General features: G+C 33.0%; 1 protein-coding gene and 1 pseudogene across 1 annotated transcript; both read left to right on the forward strand.

Moving 5' to 3' along the window:
• The first annotated feature begins 11,037 nt into the window (after window positions 1-11,037).
• Window positions 11,038-13,756, forward strand: LOC114747366 (abscisic acid receptor PYL9-like). The gene is made up of 3 exons (XM_028935684.1): window positions 11,038-11,306; window positions 12,324-12,539; window positions 13,063-13,756. The coding sequence occupies exons 1-3, from the start codon at window positions 11,178-11,180 to the stop codon at window positions 13,276-13,278; spliced, it is 561 nt and encodes a 186-aa protein (XP_028791517.1). The 5' UTR covers window positions 11,038-11,177; the 3' UTR covers window positions 13,279-13,756.
• A 3,206-nt stretch (window positions 13,757-16,962) lies between these two features.
• Window positions 16,963-20,727, forward strand: LOC114747367 (rhodanese-like domain-containing protein 4, chloroplastic; annotated as a pseudogene).
• The last annotated feature ends 580 nt before the right edge of the window (window positions 20,728-21,307 follow it).

The following is a 21,307-nucleotide window of genomic DNA, read 5'->3' on the forward strand; positions in this document are numbered from 1 at the left end:
TGCGGCCATTCAATGATATCTATCCTAGTACCTGGGCACCATCAGTGGGAAAAATTGGACTTCTATGTTGTTAATTTGGATGCCCAATCTATAGCATCTGGTTAAATATGAAAGGAAATATTGAAGAAAAATTCTGCTTCGCGCTCAACAAATGTGCATAGTTTCCATGTGTGGTATCTTGAAAGCAGCAGGCTGCGCATTTAATGGAGCTGGCATTGCGAGTTTGTACCGCCATAATTGAGGAGGGCAAGTCTCAAGCCCGCTAATAATGTCAAAAGAGGAAGGAATGAGACACCGTAATAATATATCGACCCGCGGGATTGATTTGATGTAAAGAAACTTTTCATGTTTCAATAATAATGATCTCTCATCTCTACTCAAGTACATGGCTCTTCATGTTATTTGGGATTGATAAAAAATGCAAGAACTTTCCTTTTTTCTTCTTGAAATTCCATTTTTATGAAAGAGCAGGCCTCTACCAGATTATTCCCCGTACAAGATTTAGTTTACCATAATAGTCAAGAGCTCTACGTACACGTAAATAGGATGAGAACGTGTAATTAGGTAAATGGGACACGTGAGGCTTGGGATGGAATCTGAAAGCATGCATCCAAATCAAGAAGGGGTTGGCAGGTTTCAATAATGAGGGGATCTCTCTCTCATATTTAATTGACGGCACTGAGCAAATTGCAAAATGAGCCTATAAGGAGCGGACACCTTCAGAGCAATTTGTAGAGATTGATGGGGGCGGTGCAGTGACGTGTTCCACCATCCTTGGAGGCAGATTGGTTCATTTGGGGGCACGAGCACCGAGGCCATAGTGCTCTGCTTCTGGATAAGCCTTTCAAGTCGTACCATAACTGAAAATAATAATAATAATAAGATTACTACATAAAAGGTGAAATCACTTGGAGTTTCAACCCATTCTAATTCCTCAACTAGTCTCCACTCTCCAAGAGTAAAAATAATTCTGTTTTTTTTTTTGTGTGGGTATCTTAAAGGGCAAGCAAACGCATGAAGAAAACAAAGCATAGGAAAAAAGACGCCAAGAAAAACAAAAAATAACCACTCAGCATAAGAGATGCCTACTAAATTAAAGTTTGAACTCACATCTATAAAATGTGAGAGTGCTTTTTCAAACTTTAGACCATTTGCTGCTAAATAGATAGTTGTTCCTTTTTCTTGACAAAAAAAAAGGGTTGTGGCAAATATGGAGGTTTGTATCACGTACATTTATGTTCGTCTTTTCTGCCTTTTTTTTCTGAGTTTAAAACACAAAGATACACTTGGGAATGGGTTCCTGTTCAATCCTTTTTTTTAAAAAGGGAACTTGTGGGCAATTCTAGCCTCTTCTTTTTGCTCTATTTGGTGTGTGGAGGGAAAAAAGTAGCTTTACTGTTGATGATGCCACTAACTAACCGGGTATAAGTTATATAGATATGGCAAAGGATAAAGGCATTGGACGTTAAACAATTGGTGAGGAATGAGACTAATAAGCTCATGATTTGATTTCCCTCATAAATCCATGTCTGGCCTCACCTGATCTACACACTCACTTTTCCATCACTTTCTTTTCTGCTTGGTTTCTGTCTTCTTCCTAACCGAAAAAGAATCCAAGGTCCAAAACTGAGGCCCACACTTCATTAGCTACCATATATTTCTTCTTTTAAAAATTCCAGAAAAAAATTCTGAAATTATCATTTTTCTAATTCAGACACTTAAAAATTAAAAATGATGAAGAAGAAAGTGGTGTCTGATATTGTATTTTTATAAATATAGTTAAATGACTGAAATGCTTTTGTATTAGATGTGAAAAAAAAACTATCAAACTTATCATTACCAATATATTTATTGTTATTGGCTGTTCAATACTTGTTGTTACCGGTTCATAATTTGTTAATAAATGATTTGCTATTGCCAATACATATCTTATCCTTCACTATTTAACACTTATTATTGTCAATTCAGAACTTGTTAATAGGCCTTTTGATATATGGATATTTTAGTTATTTAATTACGTTTACAAAATATTAGACTAGACATTATTTTCTTTTCTACCATAGATACCTCATTTGAAATATTTAGCTTCTTTATTTGTTATTTTCCTTTCTTCTTTCTCTGTTTTCTTTTTGTCCAATAAATATTGATTGGATTAATGTACATATATTTATGTATAATATGAACCTGGGAATTAAGTCGCTTTTTATGAATTTTATCCTATATATAAATATAATTCTATACTATATATAAATATAATGTATGAATAATTTGACTTATTTTATTTGCAGGAGAAATCATTTAGGCCACTAGACTTTTTCTCAATTGATTAGGCACCCAATTGATTAGATATCCAAAACCTTTTTCTTTATTAAATCCTTCAATTTTGTTCTGTTAGCATTATTATAAGGACTAATCGTGTTAACAAAACAAAATTAAAGGATTTAATTGTAAGAGAAGAACATATGTGTATCAACTTAAAAATCAGGAAAAAGCATAAGAACCTGCAAAATAGTCTTTTCTTTGAGATGGTTCAACTAACTCCACATGGACCAACTGAGTTAAATATCAACTAAGAGTTTTTTGGATCAAAAAAATATCAATTAAATCATTGATTTTGTAATAAAATTACATTACTTTAAAATAATAGACTTAATAGATTCACACGAGGCACATTTTCCAAATATCATACTCCTCTGGTTCTTAATATAAGACCTATTTAACTAATTTGATTAGATTAAAGAAGTTAGGTAAGTTAGTTAATTATAAGAAAAATGACACATTTTTTCTAAAACACCATAATCATCTTTCTTAATACCCCCTCTCCTTTTTTTACTTGATTATGGTTGAGGAAGTATCCATAGGGGTAATTTAGAGAAAATTGATAAATATGAGAAATGAGTCTTATATTTATGACCAAAACCATCTCAAAAACTGGGTCCTATATTAAGAATCAGAGAAGTATTTAATTCTATCCAAATGTAAACTAGGGGAAAAAATAACGAAAGTGCTAGATATTATCAAATAGTACCTTTGAGTAAAGGGAAAAAAAAATCAAATGTGACCTTTGTTTCAAATACAAAGCAATTCTGGAAAGTTTTATGTTTCAACATATAATTAATCCATCTCGTAGAATTTTAAGAACAATGAATATACCTTTTTACTTAAGATGCCCCTAGAAATATGTCAGAATTCCTAGCCACCCAATTGGCAAAAATTAAATAAATGCAGAGTTGAAAAAATTGGGATCTCAGCAACCTAAATATTTTTCTTAGTGAATACTTCCTTTGATTCTAGTTACAAGGCAAAATTTTAAATCCCTAGTTCATCATAAAGTTAATTTTTTCCTTATCTCGCTCCTTTTTAATTAACACTGCAACAAGTTCTTATCATGTTTTAATTCTTAAATAACATTTTGTTATGATCATTAATTTTAATGAAAGGCAAAATTGAGAAGTAATACACAGGAGTATTTCTAAAAATCTAAGAATATTAACTGCTACTCCTTAAAATTGTGAAATTAGTTAACTTTGGCCTATAACTAAAACCGAGAGGACTATATGTATAATATAGGGTAAGAATGTGTCATATTTAAAATGTAAGCAGCAGGATTCATATATTGATTGGAGAAAAAATTTGGTTAAAAATACTCATACAAAGTAGAGGCTTATAATCTCATAATATTCAATTTTTTTTAAATTTAAAATGGATTTTTTTTTGGGATCTCACAAAACATTTGAGGCGGATAAAGGAAAGCAACAAACTTTTGGTGGCACCGAAAGCCAATAGGAGACTGCCACGAAGGATTGGGATATATGATGGGGGATGGGTGAGATCCTACGCGCTGCCTTCCAATTGGGTTTTGAGGAGTGTCCTCATCGCCATATCATCCCATCATTCTGTCCCAAACTGAGCGGCACAACTTTTGCATCCATTTTTGCCCACTTATATTACTCCACGTGTCCGATTTCATTATCATCCGTTTTTTCCTTACTTTCATCTGGCCACTGCCTAAATTGGCCGTGTTTTTATTTATTGTAAAAGCCCTATTTATGGTATCTATTTATAAGTTGTTTATAGAAAAAAAATTTGGTTTTAAATAGTATAGCTCACTTGTAGGATTAGCTTCATTTAAATAAGATAGGGATGGCAACCATTGAATTAGCTTTACTTAAATATAATTTTACTAGTTTTCGGATCAAAATATACCTTCACTTTGTTCTTTTATAATTAATATGGGCATATATTTTCTATTGAAAAAAATCAAAATATCACCTTATCATTTGAATAAATGAATGGCCAAATATGACAAAGCTCCTATTAATATAACTTCTCTTCAAACGAAGGAATGTGATGGAATGCTCCAAGATATTTAGTTTTTCTCAAGAATTTTGACTCCTTTAATTTTAAAATTATATCCTTTGGCTTAAGACTTCTGTATTTCAGTTCTTTCTTTTAGGTATTTTTAAGCTTTTTTTTTTATTACTAAAATATAGGTATCTTTCTATTGGTAAAAATTCTATTCAAAACAGTATCGGGCACTAAATGTGGACAACTCTTTTAATAAGATTTAAATATTAGTTTATCACATTATGAGAGACTAACTTTTTTCATCAGACCCAACCCCGAGTTATTTTTAAGCTTTGTGTACCTGCACTTTGACAAAAGAAAAAGAATGGCCAATAAGTGCTCGACGACTTAAAACGAACGCCAATGAGCAGGCAAATGTTAAGATGATAACAAGTGAATAAAGTCTGTGCCATGGAAAAAGTTGGGGGGTTTGTAGTCAAAAAAGCATAAGTAGTTGTTGTGAATCTGACCTTTATCTTCAAAATATCTCCATCACAAAACGAGATATTAAGAAATAAGAGCATACTACCTCCGGTCTTAATTATAAGAACTAGTTGATTAATTTAAACAGATTAAAAAAATAAGTTATGTTAATTATTTGTCATAAATAGATGTTGTTTTTCTTAAGATATTCTTGCTAAACAAGTGTCTTAGCTAAAAATACCATTGTTATAAGGATTACCTTAAAAAAAATACATAAATATGATAGACAAAGTAGATTAAGATATCATATTTAGGATCAAAATAAAAGTCAAATAATATCTTATATTAAAGTCCGGAGGTAGTATTTTGTTAATTTCATATGGTTTCAAATTAAAAATTTCAAATTAGGTACTGTTATGAAATTTTTTTCCTACCATCAAATCATAATTTCATTATACTTTATGAAGGTGAAATAACAGTGATGCTGTAACAGAAATTTCAATTCATTGCTACTTCGCCAGTTATTATATCACATAAAAGGGCCAATAATGGAAGGCATAAGAATATTATAATTAAATGTAATAAAAATAGTTAATAAAAAAACATTTATGGCACATCTACTTTTGATGTTTAAACGCATGGGTAATTTTAAATAACAACACTACAATTTACAAAATCACATCAACACATTGTCAGGATGATCTGAAATTTATAAATCATACCCGATATCATGATAGGTCCACATCACGATATTTTACTTGGTTTCTTGTTTGTCAGGATCTTCCATAAATAGCCCTCTCAGTGAAGATTGATTTTTCAAGGAAAAGTATGTTTGCTATAAACAAAAAGGGGAAAAAGAGATCCCATCTCAAAAAAAAAAGTCTGTCTGTTTTCTAAGAGAGTCTTTTAAACATGTGAATTACGCTTCAGTTGTAAAAGCCCTCCATGTTGGGATTGGACCATTGTATTGTTTTCCCCCAAGTGGATGACAACGACAATACAAATAGAAAGAAATTGTCAAAATACACGGAAAAGAGAATGACAGATCTTTTTCAGCTTTGATGTGTGGATTCTAGCAAACAATGGACCTTTTTCGTAAGTATAACAAAGTTATATACTACCTACGATTTTAATTATAAGAACTAATTGACTAATTTAAAGAGATTATAAAAAAAAGTTAAATTAGTTACTGTTAGATTTTGGCTTGGGATCCGCCCTTGATGGGCGGATTATTTGACCGGGTATAAAGAGAATATATCAGTCAAATATCCAAGCGATATTGTGATATGTTTGACTTGGTCAAACACCCTGAATCATATCCAATCGGTTATGATATAAATCTAATTAATTTATATTAAATTAATTAATTTATATTGTGTAGATTAAATATATATTAATTATTTATTGTGTAGATTAAATATATATTAAGTATATATATTTAGAATTAATTGTTATTGATTCTGGATTTAAGTTCAAATATCATGATATTATGAGATAAGGATATATTATATCTTATCTCAGATTTTATTTGATGGGCTTACTGGATATTTTTATGCTACCCAAAATATCCCTGACAAAAGCTATAAATAGAGGCTTCCCCCATCAGTTCAAATCACTCCAGTAGTAGAGTTTTCCTACTATATCTCTCTCTTATTTTCTTTCTTGCAAAAGAGGTGCTCTGCTGTGCACTTAAAAACTTAGACTTTTATAGTCTAGCTTAAGCGTGAGCTAACAAGACCCGACCGACCCGACCCGGTATGTTTTCGATCCAATGTCTTTTTATTTCAACAGTTACTTATAAGAAATAGGTATTATCTTTCTTAAAATATCTTTGCTAATCAAGTGTATTGGCTATAATTATTATGATTAAAAAAACTACATTGGAAAAAATGTATAAATTTAAAAGACAAAGTGGATTAGAGTCTTATATTTAGGATCAAAATAAAAATTAAACAAGATCGTATGTTAAGGACCAGAAGTAGCATATATTTATTTATTTGTGCAAAATAAAATAAAAAATAAGCTAGAAAATTTGAAAAATGATGACAAGAGGCGGCACTTGATTCAGGGAAGATTTGTGTTTTATGGGATGAGTGAGTAATCCAATGTGGTTGGCTTCCAATGAGGATTAGAGGAGTGTCTTGAAAGGACTTAAGAATCCAATCATTTTGTCCCAACCCTTGTAACTTTTGTGTCCATTTTTATCCAATCTCCTCGCGACAATTCAACAAACATCCTTTTGTTGCCTCTTCCAAAGACTATAATCCCAATCTCAAAATTATACTAGGAGTGGTTCATCGCAATTTGATTAGTTTGTGATTATTAACAAATTACCATGGATTAGTAAAATTTCATATGCTACTTAAAATTGTTTGCTCGTGATTAATTTGAAATTTCAAGACATCATTTATTTATTTTTAGCTCAATATTTAAAACACTAATATAAGGACTAGTTTGAGAGTTAGAGTTGGTTCTAGATATAATACCTCAAACTGTTTTGTTCTTTAAATTTGTAATTTTTAAGAAAACTAACACACACTTGTTGCATATAACTAACTAAATTAATTTTCTTAATATTTATATTAGTTGTTTAGTTTTTTTAGTTAAAAAATTAATTATTTAATTCTTATATTTTTTATTAAAAATTTAAGAAAGTAACAAAACAAAAATATTGTTCGAGGGCTGAGTTTGTTGATGTGAAGGAAAGGATTTAAAGAGTTACCCCAAATAATTTCACTGCATCTGCTTGTCTTTCTTTTTGGCACATGGAGATTGAAAAAGCACAGAACTGGTTAGATATAATTAATTTGTCATTTAAATAAATTAAATTTGAAAAGGCACCAATTGGCAGCCAAAGGTTGAAATGATCACAACTCAATCACCCTCTCTACAATAGGACAAAGTTTGATGTAAATTTCAGCTTTATCTTCAAAATATCTCAATACCAGAATGGGATATCAAATATTTGTATTGTTAAAATTTGTATATTCAGGTTATTTTGGGTTTTTTTCCCTATTAAAATACTATATAACAAGAATATGGAATTGTTCATGAAAAATCATAAATGCATCATAATATATAGAAGATCGATAATTCATCAAAATAAAAATAAATACATTTTTTTTTTTAAAAAATCTCAATTAAGGAAATAGGTTGGGATTGGACCATACGTGTTCCCCAAGCGGACGACGGCCCCACTACAAATCGAAAAACGCCAAGACATATAGAAGAAAAGCCTTTTTTTTTTTTTTTTCAATTTTTGTATGACAGTTCTAGATTTTAATTGCATTATTTGGGGGTTATAAAATAGTACAAATAGTTGTTTAAAATCACTTTTAAATTTTGCATGCATATTTGGCTGGTCTTGCTAGCTTGCGACTTTTATCTTTACCCTTAGCTCTAAATGGATTTTATTTTTTATTTTTGAAATTTTTTTCAAAAAGCTTTCTATTGAAAACTTTATTGGTGAGAAGGACCTAAATTTTTTTTTTTGATAAAAAAAATTTATTCAATATAAATAAAATGATTACATAAAAAGGCAGTCAGTTGTCTTTGGTCAATTGGAGCAAAACCCAGATGAATTAAAAGAGAAAAAGAGAAGGTCCTAAATTAGAATAATGATACTTTATATGTACAAAATTTATAGAGTATTAATATTTCTGTATATAAATATTTATCAGGTATTTCTCACTGAGAAAATTTGCAATAGAAAACCTTTTTTCAGTTTTTCCTATTCTTTTTTTTTCCTAATTTAAATCCTGGATACATATGTTTTTCTTTTTTCATTTTTTAACATACTATATTTTTTCGAAAATTTATATTTGGCACATATAGACATGACCGAAGTTAAAGTTAAGAACACTATACATACACATATTTATTTTCGTAACAAATTGTATAATCAGATATAAAATATAAAATAAATATATGAGAATAGTTTTATTTCAATATGTTTTTTAGTTGTGAGTCCAAACAAACCCATAATGAAGAGTCTGAAAACTCATGCATTGGAGCATCTTGCGGCGTTTGTCAATGCTCTTATAGAGAAGATTCCCCGGATATGCTCGGCAAAGCTAAGCGGTGCTCACGTGATGAAAATGAACTATTGAAATTGAAGGCTCCATAATTTGTTTCAACATTAACATATAAAATTCAGCTCCAAAAAAATATATTAACATATAAAACATTAAATTTATAACAAGTCGTACTATTCACATGGTTATGAAGCAAATACCTTATTTCTCTCTTGAAATTCTTTATGTTTCTCATAGACGTGCGTATACCAAGCGGTGTTAAAACTAAATAAATAATTTTTAATGGCCATGTTTTAATGATTTTTTAGAGAAATATATTAATCATCCGATTCTTAATATATGACATAATTACTGAGTTGATATTGTCTTAAATGTAAGATTTATTTTTCATATTTATCAATTTTTTAAAATTATCCTTATCTTTTTAATCATAATTAAGTAGGAGAGGGAGGATGAATATTAAGGAAGATAATTATGATATTTTAGAAAAAATATGTCATATTTTTTTATAATTAACTAATTTATCTAATTTTTTAATCTAATCAAATTAGTTAATATGTCTTATATTAAGGACGGAAGGAGTATAAATTTAAACTATTTTGTAAACAATTATAAAGAAAAGAAAAAAGAAAAAGAAAACAGGAGAGAAACAGGAACATGGATTTCACTTTAATATATATATATATATATATATATATATTCCTCAATAATGTGGACTAAGCTTGACCCCTAGGCCTGGAGAAGAAAGGACTTAGTTTTGTACTGATGGCAAAATATTTTATAATTTTTATAAAATAGAAAACCCATAAAGCCTTATCACCCGAGAATGTATTACTAGTATTTAGTACCTCAGTCCTACTTTAAAGGCTTGACTTTGGAATGCATGCATCCAACTTGAGTGGCAATCACAAATCAAACCAGCATCTTTGCTTTTATCCGTCCCATCCCATATATAATATTAATCTTTTTAAGTCATTAATACTGCTATATTTCATTCTTCATTTACACTACAATATATGGAAAAACATGTGTAATTCAAATATAAATTGTTCAAAAATACCCAATTGTAAATTTTATTACTTAAAAGTATTTAAAATTTATATAAGGACTCAGACACAACTTACGCTCGGCATGTGCAATTTTTCTCGTGCTATATATAACTTATTTTAATTCTATACTCGTCTGGTCCTGTTTATAAGACAAAGAGAAAGTTTTTTTGGTCATATTTGTAAGTTACTTCATTAAATTTTTACCATGACTGTACTATATTGTCTTTCATTTATTATAGTGTAAATAGTTATTTTGTTTGAAAGGTGTATATATTAAATATAGGTAAAGTTAGAAAGTTGCTATATTTTAATAAAGAGTTAATGCAGTTTAAGATTTTTCTTAGTCTGTGTAAAACATGTTAGAAGTGTCTTATAAATAAAATTAAAAGAGTACAAAACAAAAGATATTTATATATAGTTAAAGATATATTGTATAAAGTTGATCTAGAGTTGCACTAACTTTAAACAATAAATTTTGCGATACAAGATTTTTCAACTAATTCTCTTCTAAATTTGATTGGTTTGGTATTCTCATCTGAGGGACCAATAATACGGTTCAAGCAGAAAGCAGCCAAGGGCTTTTTGGCCGTACTAGTAGGTAATAATGTGCAATAGTCCTGTCTCCAGTTTTTAATATTAAAATTAATTTAATTTTTAATTTAATACTAAATATAAAATCTTAATTTATTTTTTTTTTTATTTATTGTTTTCTTAAAATATTTTTTATAATAGTTACACATATTAAAAATTTCATTAAATAATAATTCTATCTAATATATGATTAGTAAGGATATTTTTAAAAAAATAATATATATTTATTACAAATAATTAACTTAACAAACTTCTTTAATTTATTTAAATTAATTAACTAATTTTTATAATAAAGACAGGGTGTAATAATATGTGTTAAAACGACGTCGGATTGTCGGTGATTTTAATATATCTAGTCTGCGAAGGTACGCTAACTAAGCCTCTTGGTTAAAAGAAAAAAGATATATGCCAAAAAAAGAACAAAATAAAAAAGTAGGACTTAGGCTCTGTTTGGGTGCTCCAAAACCATGGTTTCAGAAGCACTTTTCCGCAAAACGAGGTAACCTCCTCCACATATTTACTTCGTAATCCGTAAAAGCACTTCTGAAACCATGGTTTGGTTTTTATCCAAACACTACCTTAGCCTCTCACTCTCTCTCCCTTCCAGCACCATTGCTTTGCTTCTTGCGGCTGCACTTCTCTCTGCAGCCTAATATACCAAAGCATATCCCGTTCCTCTTCTCTCTCGAAGGAAGACTCTTCCATATCTGACACGCTGGTTCAAGAAATCGAGATGAACAACGGCGCGGAATCCTACGGTTTGATTGAGACGCAGTACATAAGGAGGCATCACAGGCACGAGCCGAGGGACAACCAGTGCACTTCAGCTCTAGTTAAGCACATAAGGGCTCCCGTTCACCTTGTAAGTCGCTTGCATATAGTTCTTCTGGATCAAGATCATGGGATTTCCTTGTAATTCTGAAATCTGGAACGGGTTCCTTCTTGGTGTTGTTGTGTGGGGGTGATTTTCTGAGATTGGAACCGTTTTTCCCATGGTCTGACTTTTGTTTTTGTTTGGAGATCGAGCGATTTCCTTTCCTCTCATTTGGGGTGGTTTCTTTTCATCTCTAATGCTATTTGACCTTTTAAATGGATTTGTTTTGGCGTTTACATTTTTATGTTTTTGTTTTATTTATCTCTTTCTTTGCTGGCTTGAGGACTATTCTTGATTTTGGGTTTTAGTTTTATTCTTCTATTGTCTGAGTGTATGATTGTTGTCTTTTTGAGCTCGCGAGGTTTCGAGCGATATAGGCAGCCTTGATTCATATTATGAAGTAATTTGTAGTTATGAAATTCTCTGTGACAAAGTGTAATCCTTTTGTTCGAATAATTTACTCGTGCTCCCATGTTAATCATCGAGTTTCAGAAGCATAAAATAGCTACACACACACACACGCACACACTTATGTGGAAGTTATATATATATTTTTTATGCTATGCTTTATAGCTTATCTTGTTTATTTTTCCTTTTTCGGCTATGTCTTTTTCTTGTATAGAAGCTTCAGGCCGCGAAGGTCAGTAAAAAGTGAAATTTAAACAGCCACTCCACTTCACTTGGATATGGATGAAAATGCCTAGGCAATAATGAATCTGGCATTAGGAGAATTATTCACCTTGCTATAACAACGCTCTTAACTCTCAATTCTTAGTGGACTTCTTTTGAAAGCACCATGCATTGTGAAAGATCAACATTTTAGTTTCTCAGCTCTTGATTAATCTTCATCATCTTTTATGTTCTGTCCGACCGTCAGTGGAGGTTCAGGGTCATGGCTTGAATATCCTTGTGTGTTTGGAGATAGTTTTATTATATGAAGAATTTGTTGCAGAAGATAAAATTTTGATGGAGTGACCTGGCTCAACTATTTTCGTCTTGTGTTAGGTTTGGTCGCTGGTTAGAAGATTTGATCAACCGCAGAAGTATAAACCATTTGTTAGCAGATGTATTATGCAAGGGGACCTTGATATTGGGAGTGTAAGAGAAGTAAATGTTAAATCTGGCCTTCCTGCCACAACCAGCACGGAGATGCTCGAGCAACTTGATGATGAGGAACACATTCTTGGCATTAGGATCGTTGGTGGTGACCATAGGCTGAGGGTATGTCAATATGTATGTCATCTAGATAATTATGGATCTGAGATCAAATAGTGATGAAAATTATCCAGTTTTGTTCTTTAATTGAACCTGTTGTCAAAATTGGGGAAACAAGTCTTCCCTCGTTGTTAATATGGAGGTAAAAGCTCACTTGGGTCTTGGAGATTTACTAAGGGAAAAACAGTATAGTGCTTAAATTGTAACCATCACCAAAAGCCATTTTCATTACTTAATTTCTAGAAGCAGAAAATTCTCTGTTCTGGAAGTTTGAATTCTAGAATTTAGTGTTTGTTTTTAGAAATTTGGCCACCACTCATCTTATGTTGTTCAATTAGTCTAGTGATCTTACTTCTCTTTGTTGTCTTTGACCTACCTCTCCTATCATATAGATGGGGAATAGCTTGAAAACAATATTGTGGAGTAGAGAGATTTTCATTCCTCATTGATGGTGAATGGTTTATCAAAACAGTTGGTTAAGTTGTAAGCTGATGAATGCTAACCGAATCGTGTTATATGGAATCTGCAGAACTACTCCTCTATAATCACAGTACATCCGGAGGTCATTGACGGGATGGCTGGAACGATGGTGATCGAATCATTTCTGGTGGATGTGCCTGATGGGAACACCAGGGATGAAACTTGCTACTTTGTGGAGGCCCTGATCAGGTGCAATTTAAGCTCCTTGGCTGATGTGTCTGAGAGCATGGCAGTTCAGCTCGGATCAACCACTAATTATGTTTAGGTGAGAAGGATGCTGGGATTTAGACAATCACACGTTTCATCCCATTCTTATCTCAAGGTCTGATGTGGGGACTGGTTGGAGCGTTTTTCCTTCCATGTTCTTTGGAAGTCTTGAATGGGTTTCTTGTGCATTATTCTTCCATATCATGGGTACCACTTTACTCTCCCATCTCTTCCTCCTTCTTCCATTACTGTGTATTCCCCGTTAGAACAGCCGAGTTTCCCTTCTTCAGTCATCAAAAGATATTCAGCTTCATGAGCACTCAATGATGGAAGTGCGGAAGTTCTTTTGTTCCCCCTCCCCCTTTGACCTCCCTACCTATTTTTCCTGGTATTTTGTGCTCTGTATTTTGCTACTAATGCTATCTTTATGTATGTATGCGTGTGTATATACGTGTGTGTGTATATAATGGAGGAGCCTTTTTATATTATATAGCAAGTTTTCGGCACATTCAAGGAGTTATTGTGCTTGCTCTTCTGATGGGAAGCTTTCTTTTGGTTCATGTCATGCATCCGACATGGATCCTCAATGGATATTTACATTAGTCTGTCTTTAAGGAGTTATCGATAAGGGGAAAATGCGAATGATTTTCTTGTTACTTAAGACTCTCTTTAGTCTTTACAGATTCTAACTATAAGTGTAATATCTAGTCCGTTGCCATAGAAGTTTTAAAAAAGTAGTGTCCAGTCGCACATTTTCAATATTTTCCCCCATTTTAACACATAGTCAATCTTCACAGAAGGTAGGCAGAAAGAGCTTTGATGTGCATATAAAGGTGGTTTTTTTTTTTTGTGAGAACTATTTATTTTAAACATTTTTTTTAGATGTGAGAACTATTTATTTTAAACATTTTTTTTAGATAAAAAAAATTTAGGTGAGTTGGGTGAACTTTAATTTTTTTATTTGGTCAAAAGGGCGAACTTTATTTTAAACATTTAATTAAGAAATATAAGATTTCCGGACATGTTGCCTACCTATTTGAACATTAGGCGATGTTAGGTCTGGTCTCCCCTGTCAGCTTGTACACACAAACATTCCATACATCCTCATTTAAATTGCATATTGCGCAGGCATTTATTTTAAAAAGAAAATTATTGGCCGATGCATGCATGCTGCCCCTCCTCCCTCCCAAGGAATTAAAATGGAAAGTGACAACCATTAGCTTAGCAGGAGGAGCTAATCCCTTCCGACAATCAATGTTTGAATCCCCAATAAAAAAAGTGTTTACCGACTTTAAGGAATATTATCTTCAATAAAAGAATACATGTGCTTAGTAAAAAAAAAAAAAAAGAAAAGAAAGTGACAAGCTTGTTGTATTTGACTTGAGTCAAATTGACTGAAGTTTCAGGTCATGCAAGGATTGACAACCTCGCTTTAAGTCACAGCCAATTGCAAAGGAATGCTTGTTAGGGTTCACAAACACAAAGTGAGAATTCTTTGGTTTCAAGTTCAAGCTCACTTTATTCCTGCAAGATAAAGCCAACCCTCCTTTTTTGGCTTCTGTCCCATAAAAATGGATAGATGGTTATGGGTTTTATATTTTAAATTGATTCCTCATTTCTTCGTTTCTAGACGAGAGTGTGTGTTTTCTGGCAATATTAGCCATCAATTGCAAAATGTTAAGCCGAAAATGGAGGGGAAAACTCAAATAGAGAGGAAAGTGGGGAAAGAATTTGGATATCAATTTAAGCCCAACACCCGAAGCCTCAAATCTGATCTGACAATATTCTACAATAATCTGGGCTTGGTGTAATATGCTTTTGCATAGGGCCGCCATGTAAAAGCCCTTTTATAAATTTGGGCTTAATTTTTGGAAGCCCAATCCTATCTTCATGGGCTGTCGAGCCAGTTGCCCAGTTCTTATATTTGTAAGGCCTCATACAGCGGAGTTAAAAAAAATCAAACTTGATTTTTAAAACATTTATGCATACTTGTAACCAAAAAGCAAAAAAAAAAATTTATACGTGCTCAAATTTGAGACATTTCTTGGTATTTGACTTTTTTTAATATAGTAAAACAAGCAAGTGTTGGTTTGAACACATTTAGTGACTCACAACATATCGAATATGATTATTTCTAATAAAAAGATATACATGCGTAGAAAAAGGATCAGCGTGAGGGTGCTTGTTCCTACATCTATTTATACATATGTATGTGTATGTATATATATGTACACACACGCACACAATCACACCCTCTTTATTATACATTTATCTATTATGATTGTTGTAACATCAACAACATCAAAATGGTGATTTACCTTCGCATATGCTTTTTTTTTAATATATACTATCTTCGCTCCTAATTATAAGAGCTAGTTGATTAATTTAAAGAGATTAAAAAAAGAAGTTAAATTAGTTGTGTTGTCTTTCCTAAAATATTCTTGCTAATCAAGTGTATTGGCTAGAACTACTATTGTTAGAAGGACTATCTTGAAAAAAATGTATAAATATTAGAGACAAAGTGGATTGAGGTCTTATATTTAGGACCAAAATAAAAATTAAACGAAGTTCTATATTAAGGACAGGAAGTAATATAACTCTATTTATATATACGCGCAGGCAAACTACAACATGATATTTGAAGCCTTCCTTCGAGAAAATATTTTTACTCATATATATTTCTTAATGCTTAATTTACGCTATTTTATATGTATTTGGTTAATTTTAGTCAAAATCAAATTTTAACTAAAGCAATACGAGAGTAGTTTTTTCTGGAAAAAAAACTATATCGATAACTAACAAATCAGCACACTATTTCTCTAATTCAATTCTATGATTTCACCAAATACAATGAGACCAAGGAATTTTTTTTTTGAAAAAAAAAAGATGTTACCCCAAATGAATATATGTAGGCAACTATATAATTCTGAAAGATGAGAATGCGATATGTTACCTAGAAACAGTTTTTCGAGTGATTATTTTCACCTGAATATGCATATTTTATTTTTTTCCAGTGATGGCCCATATATTTTGAACAGGAATCCAAAAGAATAATATAAACATAACACAGAATTTTTTAACTTCAATTTTCTTTGCTATGACATGTTACAATGATTAAAATGTATGCAATGTTTGAAATTTATACCAGTTTTAAATGTACGACTCATTAATTAATACAAATTCAGGTGATTAAAAAGAATTGATTTTTAGCCAACGAAATAAAGTGTATCAAAATTCACTTTTTTTTTTGTTAAATACCTCTCTTATTTGAAATTATGAATCAAGTTTTCAGAGAGCTTTGGACTAAGTGAAAGAAATTATTTTTGATTCACTCAGTTCATGTTAACAAAATCAATATAATCTATGAAGAAAATAGTTAATAAAAGTTTACACATAGATCATTGTGCTAGATGCTCCGAAGAAGTACTATGTTTAAAGCTTTGTTGTAGTACGTTTCTGGAGTCTTGATTCCATGCGGTGGTGGTGAATCGCGATTTCTGAAGAATTTCACCCCAAAACAAAAACATTTTCTGGCGTTTCTCAACCACACAATCCAACAGGAGGCAGCCTCAATCGTCAGCTGTGTCTCATCCTCACACTCCACGTGTCGTGCAGACAGTGGTGGAGTTCTTATATCCCTTACAGCTCAGCACCTCCCTCCACTCAAAGGACACCCACTGAATTGCACTTTAGCCACCTCCTCCCTCACCTCCTCACAATCGTCTTCCACATTGCTCGACAGTCACACCCACAAAGAAACAAATTTACCTTCGATCCTATAACCCTCATGGTTGTTCATGTTCGGAGACTTCAAGACGCTTATCCTTTGAGTTTCTGAGAGCCTCAAGAGACTGTGTGTGATATAGAAGAATTATGCTATGGAGGCCCTCAATGCTGCTACCTTGACCCCTTTGTCAGTGCTCTGCGATAGAAGAAAACAACCCAGAAGGTTCTCATCACTTCCCAGGATTTCCGCTAGCAAAGTGTTAGATTCTGCCAGTTTTCCATCCAAGAAACCATCTCCGAATGAGTATTTACCTGCTGGTGTACGTGGGGGCCTTCTTCTTGCAGCTTCAGTCATCAATGGAGGAATTGCTAAAGCTCTAACATATGAGGAGGCATTAGAGCAATCTGCGGGAAGTCCCAGTTCTGGGGACTTTGATGTAAATGGGATTATAGATAGTGTCATAAGTTTTGGATCAGAGAACGCTTTGATTATAGCTGGAGGCTTAGCTATTTTGGGGGTGCCTCTGGTTTTGTCTCAGGTTCTGAACAAGCCTAAGCCATGGGGTGTTGAGTCAGCTAAAAATGCATATGCAAAGCTTGGTGCTGACGGGGATGCTCAGTTGCTTGATATAAGAGCACCAACAGAGTTTAGGCAAGTGGGTACTCCAGATGTTGGGGGTTTGAAGAAGAAGGCCGTGTCAATCACTTATAGGGCTGATGATAAACCTGGATTTCTGAAGAAGCTGGCTCTGAAGTTTAAGGAGCCGGAAAATACCACATTGTTCATTCTGGACAAGTAAGAAGAGTTTACACTCTTACAACAATGTCTGTTTGTAGTTTCTTACGTGCTTTTGTCAATTGAGGCATTGAGCTGACATAGGAATTAATGTCATTCTCTCTCTCTCTCTCTCTCTTAAATAACCAGTGTCATTCGATTCTAACACATTCATTTTTTCCTATAGTCGGTTCTTTTTTCTGGTCACTGATGTTGGAAGCTAGTGTTTGTGACTCAAAAAAGCTCTCAGTGACCATCTATTATTTGTTCACTTATTTTTGGAATGATTTCGTAGCTAGGTGATCACAGTTTTCCCCCAAAGAAAAAAGAACCTTTCTTTTCAATGGCTTTGCTTTAACTAATCACATGCAACAAATAACATCTATGCCACCTGCCTATTGTAAAAAGAAAAAGATGTAGCAGCCATGGAGTATTTGCTGAATGTCCATTTTGTTATTGAGTTTGGAAGTGAGGATTTCAGCACATTCAAAAACACAACACCATGCTTTCCACTTAGAAAGGAACGTAGGGTAGAACTCCTTTTGCTCGGTTTGATGAAATATGTTAAGTTTAAATCTCATGAAGTACAAAAACATGTGCGCCTGGAGCTGATAGAATGTGCTTGTGTGGGAAGCCAGATTTGATGGGAACTCCGAATTGGTTGCAGAGTTGGTCACAGTCAATGGATTCAAAGCTGCTTATGCAATTAAGGATGGTGCAGAAGGACCGAGGATGGATGGTATTTTTTGTGCCTTCCTATTTTTATTGGCTTAATGTTTATCACAATTTTATCTAACTTGCTTTCTCAGCTTGTACATTCTCTGACATGGATTGAAATTCCGCAGAATAGTGGTCTTCCATGGACTGCACCAAGGAAAGCTTTTAGTTTGGATCTTGGCAACTTGACTGAGTCTATCACTGGTGCAATAGGAGTATGTATCTTACATTTCTTTGATTTTATAATTTTAAAACTGTTTATGCTGAAGCACCCCCAAAGTATTTTTAACTTTCAAATTAATTACCATTAAACATTTTCTTAATTGGGTGAAATCAGACTTTGGTTTTTAAAGTGATTTTACGACATACGAAGTAAGTATATAAAAAGAGTTTTGTCTCGATTTGCGTAAAGCATTTTTAAAAAATGCTTTTATGGTCAACCAAACACCCTCTAAGACTATGGTTTAACATATGTTTTCTAACAAATCCATTTTTTCCTCTTAAATTGTTTCTGTCATCTGACCAATTTCATGATCTCAATCTTTAGCATTTCTTTGGATTTCTGATGAAGATCTATCATTTCAGGATACCTCTGATGGCTTGGCTCTCACTCTTGGGTTTGCTGCAGCTACTGGTTTGGGGCTGTTCGCTTTTTACTGAGGTTAATATGACGAGTAGTTTCTGATTGGCACAACTCGCTGATGATAAATTACTTGTTGATGTGTTTACTCCTTTTTGTAGATAGAAACAATTCTCCAACTTGTAGGTTCTGCTGCAGTTGTTCAGTTTGCAAGCAAGAAGCTTCTATTTGCTGAGGTTAGTACGATTTTCTGCTCCTGAAGTGGGGCAGAACCTGAAATGTGTATTCATAAGCAATGCATTACAAAGGATATTGATACTAAAAACTGTAGTCTCTTCCCTCAGTTGGTTTTTTTTTGGGGGGGGGGGGGGGGGAGGGGGAAGGAATGTCCAAGAGTCATAGTCCTGCAATTTTACTTGTTGCATAATGATCCGCTAAGATTGTGGAAGTAGAATTTCATAGCAGTATGATTTGAAATTGTGATCATGAGAAAGGGAGGGATGTTTGTATGCTTTGATGGTGTAATATATGTTCAATGTTATGTTTTCAGTTTTGACTGGCATGCATACCTGGTATTCCCATTGATGATATTATTTTCTCTGGACTCTTATGGCCAATATTTCCCCCTAACTCAATACAGAAAACCTTTCTGTGGTGTGCGTGTTTTGGTCCATCAACACATCCTTGATTCCCATAAATGGTGATCAAGGAGATGGAATTTACCATTTAGTCAAGCTCTAAACATCATGAATTTGCCTGATGGCCTTCATTTTTTCCATTGCAGGATCGAAAGCAAACCCTGCAACAGGTTGATGAGTTCTTGAATACAAAGGTTGCCCAAAGGAGCTCGTTGATGAAATAACGGTACTTGATATTTTTCTTGATATCTTTTATTGATATTGTGTCATGCATGACACGCGATATGTAGATAAGAAAAATTATGGATATGAGATGTTTGTGTATGAGCATTCAACCAATTAACACATGGCAAATGAGCAATATGAAAATTTGAGTTTTAAACAAGCATTTCAAGCGTAATATATAGATTTTCATAGCAAGGTCTTCATGACAGTATAAAAGAAACTGTAGCTATGATTTTCAGTTTAACTTCAATATCAATCTTCCTCTTTGTTCATATCATTGAGATTTTATATAAGTTCTTGAGCTGCTTTGGAGCATTTTGGACTAAAAAATTCAAATATATAGATGTTAAAATACATTACATGCATCACAAAATATGGTTTGGCTATCATATTTAATAAGGTGAACTGATAACAACGATGTGGCAGATCTTGGATTGTATTACTGTGTATATCTCTCTACCAATTGCCTAAAGTGGAACTTCTGTTTTTCCCCTTCATGTCCGTTTATTCTTCTTGAATGGGTGGCAACATTAGCAAATTGGAAAGGCTCTTCTTCCAACCTCCGCCAATGGTAAGGCTCTTCCCGCGCCAACAGAGACAATGCCAGAACCCGCACCTGCTGCTAGCACTGTGCAGAAAGCAGAAGCCTCGCCTGATGCGGTCTCTGAGTCCAAAGTAGATGCAGCAGCAGAGCCTGTTCCTGAAGTAAATTCAGTACCACAACCTGAAGTTAAGGCAGAATCAGTTCCTGGGATCCAAAGACACTTTCACACCATACCCATATGTAACTTCTCTGCTTCCTTACTTCATCAGCTTTTCACTTTATGGGCTGAACGATATGTTTAGGGTGGCAAATTGCTAATTTTCTCGGTTCATATCTTTTCAGTGTATAATTTGTTCCAAGTCTGATTTTGAGCGCTGAAACTTTTAAGTTAGTTGTTGGACTATATGACGAACAATTAGCTGAGAATGTGGAGTTCAATATTTAAGGAGACAAAAATCAGCTGAATTTGATGGCTATCCCACCATAGTATTTTGATTACATTATGTAACCTCTCTTTAGATTTTTTGGAAGTTCATAGCTTTTATTTTCAAAACTAATGCAAACCTCCTTTTGAGTTTTACTAAAATTACACAGTCTCTTCTTTTGTGAAAATTTACACAGACCTCCCCTCAAAAAAGAATTAACTACCCAGACTTCCCATCAATGTCGTTGGAATTTGATAGATATTTTTGCCATTTTAAAAATATAGCTAATTTTTCCACTGAAAATAGAAAAGTTTTGAAATTTTAGTAAAATGGGGAGGATTGTGTAATTTGATTCATTTTAAGGGAAATTTTTATAGGTGTTGGATATGGAGGGAAAGTTTATATGATGGTAAGAAGCTCAAGGGATCTGTGTGTCATTTTAGCAAAACATAATAGA

Source organism: Neltuma alba, unplaced genomic scaffold, assembly GCF_004799145.2.
Source record: "Neltuma alba isolate B1F8T4 unplaced genomic scaffold, ASM479914v2 tig00005282_pilon, whole genome shotgun sequence".
Taxonomy (NCBI): Eukaryota; Viridiplantae; Streptophyta; class Magnoliopsida; order Fabales; family Fabaceae; genus Neltuma; species Neltuma alba.